Source organism: Aspergillus glaucus, assembly GCF_001890805.1.
Source record: "Aspergillus glaucus CBS 516.65 unplaced genomic scaffold ASPGLscaffold_4, whole genome shotgun sequence".
NCBI lineage: Eukaryota > Fungi > Ascomycota > Eurotiomycetes > Eurotiales > Aspergillaceae > Aspergillus > Aspergillus glaucus.
In genome coordinates, this window is record NW_019170456.1 from 66,580 (window position 1) to 87,217 (window position 20,638).

Below are 20,638 nucleotides of genomic sequence, written 5' to 3' on the forward strand. Positions count from 1 at the left end.
TTTTTTTTTTTTTTTTTTTTTGCATTTTTGCATTTTCTCATCGCTTGCCTCGCTTTCTACCAGCTGAACTGTCTTTCTCTTTCCAATGATTCATAATTCTAGCGTAGTAGCCAGTTAGTCGCTCGTTCTACAGCGGCACTGTGCAACCTCACTTGTCCAGGCAGATAATCATCTGGGAACTGACGCTGGGTATCCTGTACTACAGCATGGCTCACCTGGCGATACGTTCAAAGGAACCTACTGTACCATCCTTGACGCTGACCGGGATACCTTCATATGATACTGGTAAAAGCGCATGGCCGGATAACTGCATTTCTTGACCTGTATCTCGCTGGCCACACGGCTGACAGTAGGGGATTTGCTTCCGGAAGATACATCTTCACCGTACTTTCGCTGTGAGGCTGAGGCATTGTTCTTGACAAGCATTCCCTTGCAAAGAAAAAGAAAAGATAGTCGGAATAGGAGAAAAAAAGAATCTGGCCATCATTGTTACGCCTCAGTTCGTCCTGCAGAGACACCCGAGCCTCTTCCTATTGCCTCCGAACCAGCCAGACGCCACGGAATTACTGACCGCAAGAACCATATCGTGTGACCATCTTTCACTCCGACTTCCTCTATAGGCAGTTGCTGGGATTATAGAAGAGAATGGCGAACCAAAAGAAGCTGAGGGTAATGCAAAATGGACCAGGGGTACATGCACGTGACATGTTGGCGGTGACGGGGCGTTGAACGATGAACCACGGAGGAACAGGAGGTCAAAATAAGCATCAGGAACACGGTTCGAAAGGAAGAGAAAAAATCTGCACGTCTTGGAGATTAACTGAAACGTTTCATATGATACATCTGAGCTCCGCTCGCGCTCTGAACCCGTACGGTCGCAGCCGGCTCAAAGTTCCAGCCCAATGATGTCGCCTAGGAGATTATATCCAGATGAACGCGATGATCCAAACGCCGACCGACTCCATGCGCTCCACCTTCTGCTTTGTGATGATAATCGAATATCGTACATAATCACAATTGATAACGAAGTGCTGTTGTCGACGGAAATCACTTGCGGTAATAAACCTGGGAATTGTGAGTACGGAAAAGAGGGAGTAAAGGGGGAGAAAACATACCCTCTTGAATTGGAAGTGCAGTTGCAAGATGCCCTGTATATTGGCGTTAGCACAACTGCTGAAATAATCATAACGCAACGGAGCATACCTTGTCGAAAGTAGTCCTGAAACCTCGCTCCCTCTTAGCACTATAGTCCCACTCCTTGTCAACAATCCGGAACGCAATGTCCTCATACGGCGGTCCTGCCATAAACCGAATGAGGCATGTGTCCTCCTCCCCGGCCTGGGCAAACGACTGCCCACGTTTTCTCCCGTGCTCGCGTTCAATCTTGTACGTCGGAGCCCTTGTCTTGTCGATAAGATCTGGATAGAAGATGTTAAACTTGTATCCCTGGACAACCTTCGGTGGCGGGTTATCGTGATCGTAATGCGTTTGGTTGTATTTGTTCCATTCGTAGCCCATCTGTACCCGGTTGAAGTATCGTGGTTTGCGCGGTCGGTACTTGCTGGCCCATTGCGGACGTGTGTTGGTGCTGACGGCCTCTTCGCCGGTAAAGATCTCTTCATTCTCGCTAACACCCTTGGCAAGTTCCCTCTCGTAAAGTGCCTTGGTCGCTTGCGAGAAGTCCTCGTTCGGAATGGCGGAGAAACGAGAAATTGCGCCCGTGACTGGCGCGTTAGATGTCTGGTTGACCGGGGCAGCTGTAGATGGCTTCTCTGCCTGTCGCTGGCGAAGAGGAACGAAGCCCATCTTCATGATCTTTTGACGCTCGCGAGCCTATACCGTCGTCAGCAAACGCCCACCAACACGCGCGACGAAATACATACCACTTGGTTCAAAAAGGCACTCTCATCGACTATCTCAAGAACCTTATCCTCAGGACGGATTTGTAGCAGGGAATCAGGATCCAGTCCTTTGAATCCATCCTCATCAACAACTTCAGCTGCCTCCTCATCCAAGCCCGTTTCGATTACCGGCGCAAGAGGAGCAAGCTTGGCGCGGACCGATTCAGCTTCTTCCGCTTGTTGTTGGCGTAATCCCCGAACACGTTCTTCGATGACAGCCTGGTAGACCTTCTTCAGTTTCGCCCGAGCCTTCCATACTCCCAGACTGCGGAGTAGTTCTTCCCAGTAATCAGTATCGATCGGTTCGTTGGAGTCCAGCTTCTTCTTGACCTGCACCTCCAGCGTCTGAAGTTGTTCGTATGATTTGGGACTGAGGAGTCGGTTGATATCAGCGGCGACAGAGTTGATGGCACGTCCTTGGGGGGCGGTGGTCTTTTGGCGATCTCGACATATAATCTTCATAGTCTAGAGAACAACATGTCAGTCGCACATCTCATCGAATGCGTAATAGCAAACCGAGATAGACATACCTTCCAAAATTCCCTGTTCTGAGAATTGTTCTCCAGATGCAAGAAAGTATCAATATCCTTCTCCAGATCACCCAGTTGCCCCTGCGACAATCCCTCAAACACCCCATCCGGGTCCACCAGATCAAGCTCCGAGTCTGCAATTTCATCGTCCAGCGGGTCCCTCGTCGGATCAATCACTCGCAGGGTCACCGCGAGCCAGTCTATAGGCTTCGCACGACCTTCCTTGACGCGAATCTCTGCCTTCTTCTTGGCCTGTTTGAGGACGAAAATGTCCTCTTGCGCCACCCATTCTCGTACCTGCTCGTCCTCTTGCAGCTGGTTCAATCGCACCTGGTCTTTCATGTCCCGCGGTTGACCCTGCGATGGCCGGTTGTCCCGTTCTCGCCGTCGGTCGCCTTCATCGTATCTGCGCGGGACTTTCTGGGGTTGTCGCCAGGATGACGGAGAGCGGGAGCGGCTTCGTTTCGTGCTCGATCTGTCCGGAAGTCGCGACGACATTGTGAAGTCAACAGAACAGAAAATGTCGCAGGAATCAATATCACAGTCTGTTAAAGAAAGGAAAATGCAAATATCTTGAATGTTTGTTTGGCGACAGAATTGCAGCTCTTCGAAAGCTTCCAGAATTGTTTCCGGGCGGCGAACGATCCGCGGTGGCACGTGCACTGGCTGCCTTGAGGCTGGCAGTCATAGTAAACAACACCCCTTCTCTGGATTCATCTGTATGAGTGCCAGAATGTCGAAATGGCAGAGACTACGCCTCCCAGAGCGTGAGGGGCTTCCTCCGCTCCTCTACAAATACAGCGGGGCATCTAAAGGCTACGAGATATACATCACGGATCTCACTCTACTGTGGTCGGAGCAGCTCAGCAATCGACAAATCCGCAAGAGAGCCGATGAAGATGACACGACCATTGACCCAAGCGAAGATTCTGAGCAATTCAAGGTTCTGCTCCAGAAGATCGAAGAGGCCCTCTGCAGCAGTCCCGGGAGCAGCATGGCACTGACCAGCGGAGCCAAAACCGATTCCTTAAAATTACATCTAACGACGAAACTTCCTGCTCCGTTGAGGCCACTAAAATGGAATACATATCTGTCCAAAGAACCGCTAACTGCTGCGACAAATCACCTACTTCTACCCCTGCTGAGAGAAGAGAAGGACCGGGAATTGCACCAACGAACCCTGCTCGACCAGCTCAAACAGAAGGATTGGGTCCTTGGGAAGCTGTTCGACAAGATTGAAGTGATGGGTATCGAGCTAAGCACCATCTTTCCCGGCACGTCTGGGCTGCGCGGCGCTCGAAAAGAGACATCCTTAGCCCAGGCGGCGAAATACATCAGAGGAGTTGCGCCGTTTGATGAGCAGGCGTGGTTGGATGAGATGAGCAAGTCTTCTCCTGAGTCGGGACTTACGTCGAATATCCTGAAGGAGATTTCGGGATCTGATTCAGCCTCAGACCTGGAGAAAGTCCACCCGCCACCAGACGGATGGTGGGGGTCGCTGGACATACGCAGCACTGCTGCGGCCAGCCCTGAGCCAGAGGCAAGAAAGGAAACGCCAGAGCCGGAACCTAGCGCTACCAAGGACACCGGCCAAATGGATCTGGACACAGCTTCTGAAGACGATGACGTCGAATTTGAGGTATGTATCAAGCCCGACTACATCCTTCTAGTAAGATCATTAAGCATTGATTCCTATACAGCGTCAAGAGACACCCCCAAGATTCAAACAGCAACAACCTCCCAAGAAAGAACCTCAACCCTCAAAGAAGTCCGAACCAGAACAACCCAGTGGGAGAAAGTCATCCTCTCCACCTCCGCAAAAAGCCCAACAAAAACCCTCCAAAGGACTAGGCAAAATTGGCGGTGCAAAGGCAAAACCAAAACCGAAGTCACCTAGCCCCGAGCCCGAGCCCGAACCCGAACCTAAAGAACCATCACCACAACCACCATCAACAAGATCATCATCCCCAGATCTCGAAGAGCCACCCTCGCGACCCGCCAGACCAGTCAAAACACCGTCAGCCACGCCCTCAGATCAACCAACAGATTCAGATGATGCTTCGGACCAAGACGAACGTCGTCAAACAACCCCACCACAACCACCATCACCCCCCAAACCAAAAGAAAAAGAACCGCAGCAAAAGAAACCCCGTGGCGGACTGGGTGTAATTGGCGGCAAGAGGAAAACATCCAAAGAGCCTACACCTCCACCCCTAGCTCCGTCGTCCCCAACTCCAGAACCGTCAAAATCAGCATCACCACTGCCTCCATCGCAATCACAACAAGCCAAACCGAAACGCGCAGGAAAGCTAGGCGTTATTGGCGGCGGCAAAAAGTCCAAGACATTCAAACCCGAGCCCGAACCTGAACCGGCACGAAGAGCAAATCTCAAGCGTAAATCTGAATCTAGATCCCTTTCACCACCGGGAATAGGAATCCGACCCAAACAAGAGTCGCAGGAGGAAAAACCGAAAATAAAGGAGCCAGAACCAGGGCCAGAAAAAGAAGAGACGGAGAAGGAGAGAGCGGATAGGAAGCGGGAGGAGCTGAAAAAGCAATTGGAGGCGAAGAGTAAGGCGCCTGCGAAGAAGAAGCGAAAGTTTTAGAGGTTGGATATTGTGGTTTTGGTTACACGATGAACCTTTTGAGTACGGCTCTAGATAGTTATACAGATGGACGCATCTAATCGGATCTATTACGATATATTAACTCTTCACAATTTTTTGTAGCTTTCTCGACCTCTATCGTGTAGATAAGCAAGTCGAGTTCGAGTGAATTCGAACTCTCAACCCTTTACTCGAACCTCGGACTCGGTAGTCGACTTAGAACCCAAGTGACACCCCGACGAGTCATAAACTTGTGAAGAGGAACTCCCCTGCACACCAGCAGAAAGACCTGGCTCATCGTGGACTATATCAAACACAAGCACAACAAAACAGTGCAGTTTGGGGTCGATCTTTGAATGAAGTGAAGCAAAAGATTTTAAACGCCATAATGAACAAAAGGCTCCAAGAACAAGACAGCTCAATCGAGAGGAGTGGTGCGGTTTCGAGGCAGCCCATATTTTCCCGTTAAAAGAGGACGCATTCAACCATCCCCCCCCAAAAAAAAAGGGCTACTGGCGGTATATAACTGGTAGGACCGGCACTGAGTTGAGGATAAACTCCACCCAAAACGAGCTACTGGCTTGTTTGGTCTACACCAGAGGCTGTTCAATTCATTCACAGTCTATCAACGATTCATGAATGCCAGCCAATTTGAATATTGATAACCAGTCAGCCGATCTTTTGAATGGACGAGTAACGGATTGTCGCTTTCACAAAGATACGTAGAATGTTGCTGGCCGAGCTCAGGTTCGAACGACCATTCGAACGCTTACGATACGCTACTTGAAGTGCGATGATTGTTCACATTGCACCATTGAACATACTCTTGTACTCGACGGAGGTCAGACATTGGTCAGTACATCTCATACCATTCCATTTGTTGAATCTAGTTAACGTTTGCTTAGCTACACAGCCAAGGCCTTCAACCTAAGGGTGTTAAGAGAAAGCACCTACAACTCGACCGTCCAGTGCCAGGGAAACAATCTTTACCACCCTATGATTGTGGCCTCATGGAGATCTCCGGCTAGCTTCTGGGGCGGCTCCTTTCTGATCTTGGGTTTCGTTATCGATCGGATGCTTGACTTTTTTTTATGGTGTCAACTTCATGGTGTGTTGCCATTGTTCCTTGGTATTGTCAAGACTTCGACAAAGACTTCATCAAGAAGAGGAATATGCCATTGTGACAGCTGTAAAAACTGTACACTGTATCATCATATCCTTGTCATGGACTTCTACAACTATATAGGGCTCAAGTACAGCCACTGTCTATCCTTCCATCCTTCCTCCAGTCTGAGTCCATTCACAAGCGTGACCATGCCGGCATCTTGTGCTGTGATCACATTCCCAATCGTGTGTCAGACAGTATTCATTCTCTTCATAATTGAATGCGCGTTCCGATTCATCAATTACAAGTATGTAAATCGTTACTTCCAGCCATGTTATACTAATTCTGACTTCCTCAGATGGTTTAATAACAGTCACCCCCAAGTTTGCGGTTGCGTCTGCCACAAAACCGAAATGAACACGGACTCCCAGCAATCCCCAAACTCAGAGAATAGCGACAAAACCAACCTCCCCGAGTTGAATCTGGGCATGCAGGAGTATCCCATACCCTACTGGTCCTCATCGAACAACAATAGCAACAATAACAACAGAAACAACACAATAAACCCACTACCTACGCGAGCCATAGACAACCGGGAGAGAAATGGTAAAGCAGAAGGGCTAGCCAAGAAAATCGTGGACAAGTGGGAAGAAAATGGTATCATGGAGGTAATAGCCAGAACGGTCGTTGAGAACTGGGCGAGGAACGGGACGTTGGAGCAGGTGGTTACTGCGGGACAGTGGAGGCAGAAGTTGAGGGAGTTGCGGGATGGTGCTCGTCAGAGGGCTCTTGCTGTGACTCCGTCCTCTGAAAAAGGGGGATATCAATAGCAGATGAAATGAGAGGTTGGTAAAACTGGTATCTGTCTTAAAGATGCGCAATTGGTTGGTGATTAGAGGAACTCTGCCGTGTCATTTCCAACCCGAACACCTCGGCTTTCCTGTCTGTCCTGAAGAGTGGGAGGGGACGCTATCTGGTTTTCAATTGAGGTTGGAGGCTGTCTGTTACGGAGTATCGAGCTCTGGAGAATTGGATTATGATAGTCGTCCTTTTCTTCTTGGTTTGCACCGATTTAGCCGTGACAGCACATGTAAAGATTGCAATAATCTTGAGAATCATTCTGATTAAGATTGTAAAATTCAAGATAAAAAGTATATATGCACTGGGGTATCATACTCATTCAATAATGTGAAGGGTATTAATAAAAGAGAAATCAGCACGAAACCTCCCTATGCATAACCCTTCCGAAAAAACATAAAGCTGCGCCCCAGAACCATAAACAATGCAAAAAGAACTTAAAAAGAAAAAAGCGTATCGTGTTCCTCACGTCAGACGATCACGACCTCCCTGCTCAATTGCACCCCCCAGGCTAACTCGAGTCGTACCGGCCCGTCGATTCCCTTGCTCGCTAGGGGTAACAAGCCGGACTTTCTTTGGCGAAATCGTCCCTGAGGACGTCACACCGTCGGCCGGAATGGCAGGTCCAACCCCCAGCATTCCCCGAGCTTTCTCCGCAGCGTTACTCTCCGTCATATCCCAGCGATCTCGTCTGGCGAAGCCCGCGCCAGCTCTGCGGCCGACAGGATCGCGCCGTTTGGATTCCTCAAGCATTGAAGCACGGTTCTGTTCACGGCGTGGGCCTGGTCCGCAGTCGTGCATACAGCCTGGGGTTGCGCAGCCGCCTTCGCTCATTGAGACGTCGTTCAGCCATGTGACTATGCAGGCCATGTGGCCACCATGCCCGCAGCCTTGGCACCAGGTCCAGAGGGATGATCCCTTGGGGCGTGGAGCGGTGAAGGAGTCCAAATACGGTTCGTCCAACTGCTGCATCTCAGACGGGGGAATGGGCTCTGTTTGGGTTGACGAACCAGACGACAGAAGCTGCGATGCGGCTTCGGTATCTCCTTCAAAGTCCTCGGTGCGCGCTAGAGATTCTGATTGCTCTGCAGCCCATTCAGGAGGTGGATTAATGCTCATGCAGATAGCACAAGGGTCCTGAGGCGTATCGCAGCGATGACAACGACGGTTGTCCTGTTTCGGGTTTTCGTATGGTCGTTTGCATTTGAAACAGAAGACGTTGATGAAAGTGTCCATCTGTGCATAGTCATACACGGACGGGTAGGACGGAACACAGAGAAGCCGCAGCTCTGCTGCCTCGAGGTACATGGATTGTCGCAGCAACTGCTCATTGTATGTTTTGAATATCATCTCACATTCCTCATAAGGAAGGATGTTATCGCAATCCTGGAAGAGAATATGTAATTTCTGGAGCAGATGAGCAGCAGTCTGGATATCGACGTGGGTGCTGTTGCTGTGATAATGCCGGATTGCCTCCCTCATCAAAAATTCGACACTCCAAGGCTTGTTTTCTGTCATGCCAGACTGAATGGGGAGTGTCATTCCACAAAGATCTTCAGTAGCTTCTGGTATTGTGGTGTGAGCAGCCATGGAGTCATTGTCGACTTGGAATTGCTCTTCCTGATTAGGCGATTCAAGAGGATCGGACTCTTTCAGAAGCATTGGGGGGCTAGAAGGTCGTTCGAGGTGTACGTGATCAGTCTCCGGCAAGCTCTCTTCGAAGGACATGTTGCCCCGCACAGCTTCTTTATCTTGCACAAGTACAGGCTCAGCTTCCAGTAGCGAGCCGCTCTGGGACTTAATTTGGTTCCGCTCAACGGCATCGCCATTTATTACTTTCTTCCTATGCTCATACACTTTCGATGTAGGAGAAAAGGATGCTCCGATTGACTTGGAGGGATGTGAACTCTCCGTGGAGGCAGAGAACATAGGGAAGCTATCCGATGATTCATGATGGTGAAGGTTGGATGGCTTTGATTCTAGAGGTGATTCTAGTGACAATACCTTTTTGGGAAACTGTTTATAGTCACGGATGGCTGCTCGTTTATCTTCGATTTTCTGTTCATATTCATCCTCTTCGGAGCCGCGCCAGTCAACCCGACCAGTGATCGCCCGCGGAGCTGACCTTTGGTCAACTGGAAAGTCTGAAGGTGCGGAGCCTTGGACCTGCCCTGATAGGGAACTTGTCAACGAAACATGGTCACTTGAAGTTGATTGGCGGTGCTGGAGCTGTACGGAGTCGCGGACGTCCATGTCAGACCAACCATTCGAATCCAGGGTGCCCCGGTTTGAACTGAGAACGGACGGTGGTAGCGGTTGAATGTCTGTCAGATCATCGTTGGATGTGACGCTACTATCCGATCCTACTGGAGAATCTGGCAATGGACGGGCCAGGGGCGTAGCCATATTGGAAGGGCTTTCCCCGTCAGAGAGGGCAATTCGATGCCCCTCCGTTTCCATGACACCTTTGAACAATCGGTTCTTCATCTTGTCATGTCTGCCCTCGTCTAGTGGACGACTTTTCTCGCCTAGTAGGCCTTCTTTGGACATCTTCTTTTTAATGCCGCTGGCAGTCTTGTCAGTCGACCGGAACTGCTCTCGCGCCTTGGTTTGAAGCTCCTGCAGGACGGCAAATTTGACGATTCTCCAGGTCTGAGCCAGCTGAAAAAGGGAAGCCGCTTCTGCAGACTCTGCATTATAATCGAATGACTCGAGGAGAGACCGTAAAAGGTCAGAGTGGACCGGTTTCTCGTCGCTGCTTCCCATTAAAGCGGAGTACTGGCGAGTTAAATATCGGAAAAGAGTCGAATCCATCGTAGCTCCCGGAATGCTACTCATTACTCCCAACTGCCGGGGTCCCGGTGCCTTGTTTTTCGACAATGCTTGTTCCAGCGGGGCAACAGGAATGAAGTCCGGAGCGCCGGGTGGCGTACTTCCCAGCGATTTGGACGGCCGGGCACCGACAGACTTCGTATGTCGATGACGGATGGCAGACGTGAAGGACGGTTCATCCAGGATATCGTCGGCCGGGCTGTGGCCCAGGCCCCTCTCACTGGCATTCCTTTCGTCCGCCTCGTAACCCAGAAACTCTGAAGTAGTAAGACCCAGGGGACTTCGACGAGGACGCTTCTGCATGAACGCAAGTACTTCGCCATTGGGACTCCAAGCGATGGAGCCTGTCGGGCGACGATTGACCACTTGAGGCGCATATCGAACATCTGTCTGAGTAAAAGCTCCAGAATCCCCTACCGTCCACAAGAGATCCTTGGAATGCCAGAGCAGATCGGCCGCCTGGGTGTCATACCGATCAAATTCCCGAAAGGGGATATGTGGGCGTTGCAGGTCCCAGAGATGGATGCGCGGATCCTCCTTGTCATAGGACGTCACCACCTGCAACGACTGCCAATCGCTCGAGCCCTGCGACGAATCCCTGATCCAGGAGGGCGGACGCCATCGAGCGTTCAAGACCGCCTGCGGGGTCCGAAACTGGAAAGTCGGTTTCTGTCGTCGCTCGGCCGAAGACGAGAAGTCCCAAACCTTGACCTGCCGGTCCGCACCACCCGTAATAACGTGTTTCCCGTCTGGATGCCAATCGACCGAAAAACACGAGCGATCGTGAGCCGTGATTCGCATCAAGGGGGCATTGGTCTTGCGGTAATCCCACAGCTGAACAGCACCACTATCGGTGGCGGTAGCAAACATGACGCCGTCGCTTGGAGACCATCTTATATCGCGAATGGCGTCACTGTTTCCATTGTATAGTTCCTTGCTCCCAATTGTAGAAACGCCCCGTTCGGAGGAGGCCATGCGTAAGTCCCACATCCGAATGGAGGAGTCCTGGCTCCCCGACAGCAACCATGCTGGGAAGTGCGGATTGAACGCCAGCCGATGGACCTGGCGGCTATGTCCCTGAAAACGACAGAACTCGAGGCCGGTACGATGTAAGTCGTAGACAACGATGCGACCATTGGCTATGGCAGTGGCGATAACCTGGTCAAAATTTCCATGAGACCACTTCACATCTCTCACCGCTAGCTGGTCCTTGTGCCGCGCAGAAAGCGTACTTCCCCCATAATGAGTGGATGAAAAGCTGATGATCGCATTGCGCAGGTTGTATTCCTCCGAAGAATGGTCTGGCGACACGCGAATGGTCTTGAGGATCTCCTTGCCACCGATTACCGCATGGGTCCGTTGAGGCGAGATATCCAACGCTGAAATGGGAATGCCGGTTTTATGGGTTACCGATTGAGAAACTCCAGGCCTAGTTCAGATCCAATTAGATCGATTATTCTAGGATACCACCAAAGAAACAAAAGCAAGTCGGGGGGTAATACAGAGACTTGGACCTCGTGTGACGAGGACCAGCAGACAATTCGGCACGACCATTGGCAGCGGAAGAGGTCTGCGGGCTGGGCGGGCGAGACGCGGACAAGAACGGTTGGGCAAATCTAGCTAGGGCGTTGGCTGCCCGATGAGAGTATTTCTGGCTGGTCTGGTGTGCCGGGGGAGGCGGTGGAGGAGGAGGAACGGGCGATGCGAGGTTTGTAGTGCTGCTATTGCTGCTGGTAGAGGTGACGTTGGTGGAGAGACGCGAAAGGTCCGACATGGTGAAGGCAAGTACATAAGCAGTCCAGTTGAGACCAACGCAGGATGGAACTCAACCCAAGGCCGATTGGAGCTCCATCGCTGGGCCGGGAAAGGGCCGACGATGAGCAGCTATTAAACAAGTGGACAATGAGGAAGATTGAAGAAGGTTGGGGTGTGTAGGAGAGGAGAAAGATTGAATGTGTGAGGGGAGAAAGATGTAGACCGAAACGGGAAGGCGGAGAGGGTAGTCAGTATGCCAGATGCAGATGAGTGAATGCTTCTCTATGGCTTCTTCGTGTTATTCTTTATGGCACAAGTTACTCGTGATATATGGTTCTTAGATGACTACCCTTGGAGTACATTGAAACATGACCCTCGCTTAACCCGACTTCCGTGACTCCATAATGGCCAATTACCCACGCAGACACAATGTCGACTACATGATAGTAGTGTATAGAAAAAATATTATATAAAGATGCAACTGGAATAGTTAGTTAACTATACGCTCAAGTGTCTACTCTGTACAGCATAGCTATTAGCATAAGATGTGGGTTGATTCGGAGAATTGAACCATACGAGACTACGGCGAACACTCCGAAGTATATATCTCCAAGGGTAGGATAGTACAAGTAATGTACGGAGTACTCTGGTCAGGTCAATTATATAGATCCAGATGCCTATTCGATAGAGAATGAAAATGACATGACAGATTTGCCACAGAAAGCATCTGACCGATTCAATTCGATTGTTTTCACTGCCCTCAGCTATGATGATTCTCAGTGGAGCATACACCATACTGACCAAAGAGTGAACCTGTTTCTGCTCTGCCATGGCTGTTTCTTCCTTCTCTTTCCCTTCTTTTTCTCTTTGCTTTATATGCATCTATTGTCTTTGTCTGAGACGGGATTGTTATAGATCACATTCGAGTGCTATCCAACCCGATTCGAGGACTACTCCGATATATCGAGATCTCTGAACTGGGATATTATCCGATTTGCAGGGAATCTACTACCAATTGAATACCAGAGGTTCTTATATATAAACTTCCGGTGGGTAAGTTTATTTGTCTCGATTCTATTCTTGTTTGCTGTGTGGTACAGTAGTGCACAGTCACAGTGCCAAAGCCACCCCCAGCCAAGGTCGTCTTCCGCCACCGAACGACTTCCGCTTCTTTTTCTCTTTTTTTTCTCTCTCTCTCTCTCTCTCTCTCTCTCTCTCTCTCTCTCTCCCCCCCCTTCTCAACTCCTATTATATCTCCTTTCCTCATATATTCTTGCCTCTTTGCTCGATCAATTCAGTTTCTCGTGCACTCGTTTTTGTCGCTCGACTGTATTATTGTGCTGCAAGTCTAATACTTCCGTCAGACCACCGCTACCACAACTCCGGGTCATTGTTGCTTTGCCTCGGGTTTCGTCTCTACTATAAAATCAACTTGACCATAATCAATCGCCCTCCATTACTTTCGCTATAGCTTCCTGTTTCAGGGCTTTCGCTGTATCCATTACACCGCCGCTTTTTTTTTTTTTTTTTTTTTTTTTCTCCCTTGGCCTTGACCAACGCTTTTTGGTTTTACGCGTCGATCCTTCCGGGAATTCAGATTCAGGAACTGCTGGCCGGTATTTACAAGTTTCTCCCAATCGGTGAACGACGATCCGGTTCATTTCTCCTCTACTGTCGTTTCCAATCTCGTGTTCGATCTCAAGTCGTTCGTGTCGCCCGCGCCGTCCGAGTGTTACCCACCGCTTCTTCTCTCGTCAGAATTCGCGCGTTCATACGGAAGGGACTGTGACACGATTGTCGTGTCAATGGAAAAGACCTTGATGGTCTCTTGTTAAGTGTCTTCGTGTGTGGATATTGTTTGTGTAGGAGGATGTCATATACCATGAATTCTGGGCACACGACGCAAGACGTCGTAGTTTTTCTTCGCATCAGCTACCCCATCATCCTCTTGATCACTTTTATAGTGGCCTTCATTACAAACTCGATTATCACGGCAAAGAAGGCTACTCAAAATGGCAGACAGGAACAGATGGGTCCTGGCGGGAGACCGCTCCCCAAACGTGCGCGAAGTACCATGGCCGTAGCGAAGAATCGCAGGTTTTCCCGGTGCACCAGTCTCCTATTTAGGTGGCTGGCCGTCGGCGTATTGGCCACTCTCGTCGCAGATGCCGCTATCAACATGACCCATGTTATGTTTGCGAGGTCTCAGCATTGGTGGTGTGGTCAGTCGGTTGTGGTAGGTCTTCTTAACAGAGAGGTGCCCTAGTAGTATCCTGCACAAAGGCTGACTCGAGAGTGTTTTACAGATTTACATCGTGGGGTCCTTTTTCGTCCATGCAATCCTTCTCGTTTCCATGTTGGATACAAACCCTTCGCCGAATCCCTCGCACTTCGTCCCATGGTTGGTGGCCATGCCTTTCGAATTGGCCATCTTAGGAGGATCGCTTTCTATCTACGTCAATATTCACCGCGAGCCAATGGTAGGCAACCCAGTCGGTGGCCCCTTACGCAAGAGCATCACCATGTGGGAATCGTTGGAAGTGGCTTCAAACTCGGTTAGAGTTCTGTTCCTTGCCACTCTGATCTTGATGTACGTTGCCCACTTGATTCGCGTAAATTCCATTGGACGGAAAGCGGCGAGTCAGGCAAACGGAATCTCAGAATCCACGGGGTTGCTCGACGGGTCCAATGCGGAATCAGGGACGGCCAACGGACAAGCATACGGCTCGACCAATCACGAGGACTCCAAACCGACGGATGCGTGGGTTCGTCCAACGACCATTCCGTCCACCAGCTGGTGGGAGTATCTTAGTGGATACTCGCTCTTCTTCCCCTACCTCTGGCCGTCCAAGTCTCGCCGTCTGCAAACCATCGTGGTCGCCTGTTTTTGTTTGATCGTCCTGCAGCGCATTGTGAACGTTTTGGTGCCCTATCAAGTGGGAGTTATAACCGACGCTTTGTCTGAGAAAGATGGCGGCGGGTTCCGAGTTCCCTGGTTTGAGATTTGTATGTATATCCTGTATCGCTGGCTGCAGGGCAACCAAGGCCTAATCGGTTCCCTGCGCTCCTTCCTGTGGATTCCCGTGAGTCAATATTCCTATATGGAGCTTTCAACTGCCGCCTTCGAACATGTCCATGGGCTCAGTCTTGAATTCCACCTTGGAAAGAAAACGGGTGAAGTGCTATCCGCTCTGAGCAAGGGCAGCTCCATTAACACTTTCCTGGAACAAGTAACGTTCCAGGTAGTTCCCATGCTAGTCGACCTTGGGGTTGCTATTGGATATTTCCTTGTTGCATTCGATGCATACTACGCCTTGGCGGTCGGCATCTCCACGTTCACCTACCTTTATGTGACCGTTCGCATGGCACAATGGAGAGCGGGTATCCGAAGAGAGATGGTCAATTACTCGAGGCAGGAAGATGCAGTGAAGTGAGTATCATCATTTTGTCCCTTTTGTTTTATCCCTTCGACAGTCCGAGCTAATACAATACCAATAGAAACGACTCGATGGTTTCGTATGAGACTGTCAAATACTTCAACGCGGAGGACTATGAATTTGGCAGGTATAGAAACGCGGTCAACGACTTCCAGAAGTCTGAGTATCATGTTCTGCTCTCTCTGACGTTCATGAATACCTGCCAAAACACCGTGTTTATGTTAGGTCTCTTGATAACGTGCTTTGTTGCAGCGTTTCAGGTCTCGACTGGCCAGCGTCCTGTCGGCCAGTTTGTGTCACTTTTGACCTATATGGCACAGCTCCAAGGCCCGCTGAACTTCTTTGGCACTTTCTACCGTTCCATTCAATCCTCCATGATCAACTCTGAGCGGATGCTCGAGTTGTTCCGTGAACAGCCGACAGTTGTTGACAAATCCACTGCCACACCTCTACCGGAATGCAATGGTAACATTACGTTTGACAATGTGGAGTTCTCATATGACAGCCGAAAGCCAGCCTTAAACGGCCTGACCTTTAACTGCAAACCTGGGACGACTACCGCGTTGGTTGGCGAATCTGGAGGAGGAAAGTCGACCGTTTTCCGCCTGATTTTCCGTTTCTACGACACTGAACGGGGAAGGATCCTCATTGATGGAAATGATGTGGAAGATGTCACGATCGACTCATTGCGACAGCATATTGGTGTTGTGCCCCAGGATACGGTTCTTTTCAACGAATCACTCATGTATAACCTGAAGTACGCCAATCAGGACGCCACAGATGAGGAAGTTTTTGAGGCCTGCCGGGCGGCCAGTATTCATGACAAGATTCTAAGTTTCCCCGATGGCTACCAGACCAAGGTTGGTGAACGGGGATTGCGTCTCAGTGGAGGCGAAAAGCAACGGGTTGCAATCGCCCGTACCGTCATCAAGAACCCTCGCATCATCTTGCTGGACGAAGCAACTGCCGCGCTCGATACCGACACAGAAGAGCACATCCAACAGGCTCTATCCACCCTATCCCATGGCCGCACAGTACTTGTGATCGCACATCGACTAAGCACTATCACGAGGGCGGACCAGATTGTTGTTTTGCACGAAGGCCAAGTTTCCGAGAGCGGCTCGCATGATGAGCTGTTGGCCTTGAAAGGTCGATATTCCAGCATGTGGCGCAAGCAGATTCGAGCGCAAAGGGCAGCCGCAGAGGCCCAAGTCCTCCAGGACCGCGCTCAACGTCTGCGTAGTGCACCTGGAGATGACAGCTCCAGCCAATCCGACGAAGACCGGAATGGTCACGGCCATGATACCGCTCCTCCGTCGAATGTGCCAGACCACGGGCATTGAGTATAAAGTGCATGGTTGTTGAGTTACTTTGTTGTTACTGCAAAGTTTGGGCTCTTATGCGAGCCAGTCCGGTATAAACAAGAGGGGGCTATAATATTTTTGAGGTTGTCGCCAATGAAAATTTACAAAGCCATGGCTCTCATTTACATGGCATGGAGAGGAGATACCATTTGTTTTGTTTTCTTTTCTTTTCGGGTCTTTATCTTTTGCACGAATTTATCCAGGGTTACGTTTCCATGTTTTCTTCTCGCACATTTCTTATCATCATGGCGTTTGGAGTGCCTTACGACTTGTACGAACGTACGGTATATTGACTATCATCAGACGAACTCGGGGGCGTCCGCTGTTGTTAGGTTGGATGCGTTGGTATAAACACACACACACACACACACTGTTTAGACTAATTGTTGACTGGAAGTAGTAGGATAGCAATACAACCAGTTAGCCAAATCTTGTTGCTTGTATAAACTGTCTAGTAGGGCATTTGTGTCTTTCTATTTGCTTGTGTCTGATTGGCCGGGGCAGTAGTGCCAAGTCGGAGGCCTGACATCAGCGCCGAAATTCTCCGCATTTCGAATATTTTGGTATTTGAATCTTCTTTCTGCTCATATTCAGACAATTGATTGCGAGAAATCAAGACGAGATAACAGTATTCAAAATGCATTCTCCATCACCACAGCTGCTCCGTGCCCTGCGCACATTCATCACACCCACTACTACCAACACCACAACCACTGCCCTCCGATCCTCACGAATCGCACCGCAATGCACCGCAACCAGCACCATATTCAACGCCTCCAGTCGCCGCTACAACAGTACCGAATCCCCCCGTCCAACCCGCATGATCCCCCGCTCCCACGCCTCCAAACCAACATCCCACGACCGCGGCCCAGCAGTCCAAGAAAACACAAACACCGACCTCAACGCGCTCAATGTCCTAGGCAACATCCCTGCGCCTACGACGGCCGTGGAAGCCACAATAGACGACGGGTTTCATTTGGATAACGGGTTGAAGGTGCGCAATGGAGACGGTGTGATGTTGGTTGGCGGAGAGGCGTTTGCGTGGAGGCCGTGGGCGACGAAGGGGTCTAAGGCGGAGATGGTGAATAAGAAGGGGCAGTTTGAGGTTGATGAGGAGGTTTGGGGGGTGCTTGGGTTGGTTTGGCCGAGGCCTGGTACGTCCATTCACCTTCCTCTAATGGCTTTTGGTAGGGGCGGTTTGCTAATGCGGATACAGATCTGTTGATTATCGGGATGGGGGAGAATATGTTCCCGCTTTCTCCAGAGACAAAGAAACATATCAGTTTGCTGGGGATTCGAGTTGAGATTCTGAGTACGAGGAATGCAGCGTCGCAGTTTAATATGTTGGCGACGGAGAGAGGTGTGACGGAGATTGCGGCTGCGATGATTCCTTCCGGGTGGAAGGGGAGGTAACCTGTGTATGGGGTGTTTGGTGTTGGGTGTTATAATATGACTATGTACTATATTGTATTTCTATGGCAATGTATAGCTCTTCTCTCGATGTTCCATGAATATTTCCTATTCCGTCATGCTTGATATCTGCTATCAGGAACAACGCCAAAACTAATGCCGGCAAACCTTGACAGCAGGGCCAGCAATTGACATGAAATATTCTGTAGATACAAGTTCACTGACTCTACGGTGAATATTCAGCTTGTACATGTCGGCTTGGTTGATGAATGCATCGCCAATCAAGCGTGACGTTGCAGTCTCGTGCCAAGCCCGTAGACACCTGACCGCTCCGACATCGATCGATAAGAGGCCCCTATTCCATCACCAGCACCAATTCATCCTTTCTATTCATACATCCTAAGATATCAATAACACTGCCGACACCATGGCTCGCGACGAGCCACTCCTGGCCCCTCGCATCTCGTCCGACCACGGATCAATCCGCACCACCGAAGAAGAAGAAAGCCTACTGACCGGCCCCCGAAGCCGCCGCGAGATCGAACGCCGCAACAGGAGCTTCTGGCGCGAAATCGGTCTCCTCGCATGGGCTCTCATCGCGACAATCGCCGTCGTTGTCCTCGCCGTCGTCTACCAGCACAAATCCGGCCGCCATGTCCCGAACAAACCATCCTGGGGCCCGGGCGGTAAGCCAACAGGCAAGCGGAACATGATCTTCATGGTTTCCGATGGGATGGGGCCCACGAGTTTGACGATGACCCGTAGTTTCAGACAGCATACGGAGGGCTTGCCGATTGATGATACTTTGGTGCTGGATGAGCATATTATTGGGACGTCGAGGACGAGGTCGAGTTCGAGCTTGGTTACGGATTCTGCGGCTGGCGCGACGGCGTTTTCGTGTGGGTTTAAGAGTTATAATGGGGCTATTTCGGTGTTGCCGGATCACTCGCCTTGTGGGACTGTGTTGGAGGCTGCGTCGTTGGCTGGGTACAAGACTGGACTGGTTGTTACTACGCGACTTACGGATGCTACGCCGGCGTGCTTTGCTTCTCACGTCAACCAGCGAGGCTATGAGGACCGGATTGCGGAGCAGGAGATTGGCGAGTATCCGCTTGGTCGCGTCGTGGATCTTATGCTTGGTGGAGGCCGGTGCCATTTCCTGCCCAACTCGACCGAAGGGAGCTGCAGAAATGACGAGCGGGACCTGGTTGAGCTGGCGAAGCAGAAGGGATTCAACTATCTGGATGACCGGAAGAGCTTCGACGCGCTGAATGGCGGCGCTGAGGCTCAATTGCCGCTGCTTGGTTTGCTGGCTGAGAAGGACATCCCGTATGAGATTGACCGCCGCAGCCAGGACGAAAAGTACCCGTCTCTGGAGGAAATGACCCGCACGGCTCTCAAAATCCTCAGCGATGCCACCGCCGACAGCGAGCAGGGTTTCTTCCTGATGGTTGAGGGATCTCGTATTGACCACGCTGGACATGCCAACGATCCTGCTGCGCAGGTCCACGAGGTGATGAGCTACGACAAGGCATTCGCGGCTGTGACGGAATTTCTCGAGAAAGACCCTACCCCAGGTGTACTGGTGGCTACATCAGACCATGAAACCGGTGGTTTGGCAACGGCTCGACAACTCCAGCCTGACTACCCTGATTACCTGTGGTATCCCGGTGTGCTTGCCAGTGCCAGTCACTCTGGCGAGTTCCTCAGCGAAAACTTGAAGGCGTACATTTCCAAGGAGACAAGCCACACCAAGCAGCAGAAGTATGCTCGCACTCTTCTGGAGAAGGGACTCGGTGTTCATGATGCTACTGGTGATGAAGTGAATGCTCTCATTGACCCGAACTACCCGTATGTCCCTGAGCATGTGTTTACGGATATCATCAGCCGTCGGGCACAGATCGGCTGGTCCACACACGGACACTCTGGTATGTTTTTCTCCTTGGAATTTATTTTGAATCTATCTAACCAACAAAACAGGCGTCGACGTCAACATCTACGCATCCTCCACCAAAGACGCCTGGCCGCTCCAGGGCAACCACGAAAACACCGAAATCGGCGAGTTCATGGCCAACTACCTCAACCTGGACCTGAAGCCCGTCACCGACAAGCTTCAATCATTGACATCTTGGTCTTCCTCTTCCTCTTTAGCTCGCACCGATTCAAAGGAATCGTACGGCTGGATGGGCCATCCCTTGGAAGAGGACGTCCGGACTGAGGGATTGGATACGTACCATGGGGACTTTAGGAAGAGGTCCGCTGGTGAATGTAACTGTGGACAGGCTCATTGATTGAACGTGTTTTGAGGGGAATCACGATAGCATTTGTCATGATTTTTTTTGTTGCTGGCGTTAGGGTATAGGTTTCGGTTGTTAATTAGGTACAGGGGATTTGCTCTGTTGATCTTGTTCATATCATATCATGGGAATCGTAACATATTAATCTCATCTAACCGAAGATATCCTCAACCACCGTACTACAACGGCACGGACGCCCCTCAACGCCGTCAACCTCCCACCAAACAGCATTAATACCAACCCTCGTCTCACAATACAGCATATTGAACGGATGGCAGAAATGGCGCGCTGATTGATGTCGCTGGTTAATCAAACTACGGACTTATTCTCTTTTCTTTCATTTCCCCCGGTATCCCTGGATCCTCTTGTTTCTCTCGTTTCTTTGGGTCTTCTTGACTCTGTCCAGTAAATGCCGAGTTTAAATCCAAGTACAGCATGTCCTCGGCTTGATCTGATTGTCCAAGCGCCTGTCAATTCCAGTGGTGAAGACGAATGTTGCTGGATCATTTCACGTGATATCTGGGGCTCTTTTTGGGCAATCTG

At 50.5% G+C, this 20,638-nt stretch overlaps 7 protein-coding genes across 7 annotated transcripts; 5 read left to right on the forward strand and 2 right to left on the reverse strand.

Moving 5' to 3' along the window:
- Window positions 1-889: 889 nt before the first annotated feature.
- Window positions 890-3,241, reverse strand: ASPGLDRAFT_1101227 (splicing factor cactin). The gene is made up of 3 exons (XM_022539572.1): window positions 2,432-3,241; window positions 1,884-2,366; window positions 890-1,833 (listed from the first exon to the last, which is right to left on the reverse strand). Exons 1-3 carry the CDS (start codon window positions 2,927-2,929, stop codon window positions 1,183-1,185), a joined length of 1,632 nt encoding a protein of 543 aa, XP_022403591.1. The 5' UTR covers window positions 2,930-3,241; the 3' UTR covers window positions 890-1,182.
- ASPGLDRAFT_43368 (uncharacterized protein) lies at window positions 3,066-5,134 on the forward strand. Its single transcript, XM_022545796.1, has 2 exons — window positions 3,066-4,070; window positions 4,132-5,134. Exons 1-2 carry the CDS (start codon window positions 3,165-3,167, stop codon window positions 5,035-5,037), a joined length of 1,812 nt encoding a protein of 603 aa, XP_022403592.1. The 5' UTR covers window positions 3,066-3,164; the 3' UTR covers window positions 5,038-5,134.
- Window positions 5,135-6,351: 1,217 nt separating this feature from the next.
- Window positions 6,352-7,140, forward strand: ASPGLDRAFT_79857 (uncharacterized protein; the record flags this gene model as incomplete). The annotated part of the gene is made up of 2 exons (XM_022550037.1): window positions 6,352-6,449; window positions 6,501-7,140. The coding sequence occupies 2 exons, from the start codon at window positions 6,352-6,354 to the stop codon at window positions 6,970-6,972; spliced, it is 570 nt and encodes a 189-aa protein (XP_022403593.1). The 3' UTR covers window positions 6,973-7,140.
- A 122-nt stretch (window positions 7,141-7,262) lies between these two features.
- ASPGLDRAFT_143285 (WD repeat protein) lies at window positions 7,263-11,856 on the reverse strand. The gene is made up of 2 exons (XM_022541789.1): window positions 11,335-11,856; window positions 7,263-11,261 (listed from the first exon to the last, which is right to left on the reverse strand). Exons 1-2 carry the CDS (start codon window positions 11,604-11,606, stop codon window positions 7,466-7,468), a joined length of 4,068 nt encoding a protein of 1,355 aa, XP_022403594.1. The 5' UTR covers window positions 11,607-11,856; the 3' UTR covers window positions 7,263-7,465.
- Window positions 11,857-13,469: 1,613 nt separating this feature from the next.
- hmt1 (putative vacuolar ABC heavy metal transporter (Hmt1)) lies at window positions 13,470-16,367 on the forward strand (the record flags this gene model as incomplete). The annotated part of the gene is made up of 3 exons (XM_022540063.1): window positions 13,470-13,823; window positions 13,894-15,017; window positions 15,086-16,367. The coding sequence occupies 3 exons, from the start codon at window positions 13,470-13,472 to the stop codon at window positions 16,365-16,367; spliced, it is 2,760 nt and encodes a 919-aa protein (XP_022403595.1).
- A 278-nt stretch (window positions 16,368-16,645) lies between these two features.
- Window positions 16,646-17,897, forward strand: ASPGLDRAFT_43371 (Mth938-like domain-containing protein). The gene is made up of 3 exons (XM_022545797.1): window positions 16,646-16,733; window positions 16,789-17,542; window positions 17,605-17,897. Exons 2-3 carry the CDS (start codon window positions 17,026-17,028, stop codon window positions 17,799-17,801), a joined length of 714 nt encoding a protein of 237 aa, XP_022403596.1. The 5' UTR covers window positions 16,646-16,733; window positions 16,789-17,025; the 3' UTR covers window positions 17,802-17,897.
- Window positions 17,898-18,177: 280 nt separating this feature from the next.
- On the forward strand, window positions 18,178-20,567 carry ASPGLDRAFT_165159 (alkaline phosphatase). The gene is made up of 2 exons (XM_022542600.1): window positions 18,178-19,726; window positions 19,779-20,567. Exons 1-2 carry the CDS (start codon window positions 18,226-18,228, stop codon window positions 20,087-20,089), a joined length of 1,812 nt encoding a protein of 603 aa, XP_022403597.1. The 5' UTR covers window positions 18,178-18,225; the 3' UTR covers window positions 20,090-20,567.
- The last annotated feature ends 71 nt before the right edge of the window (window positions 20,568-20,638 follow it).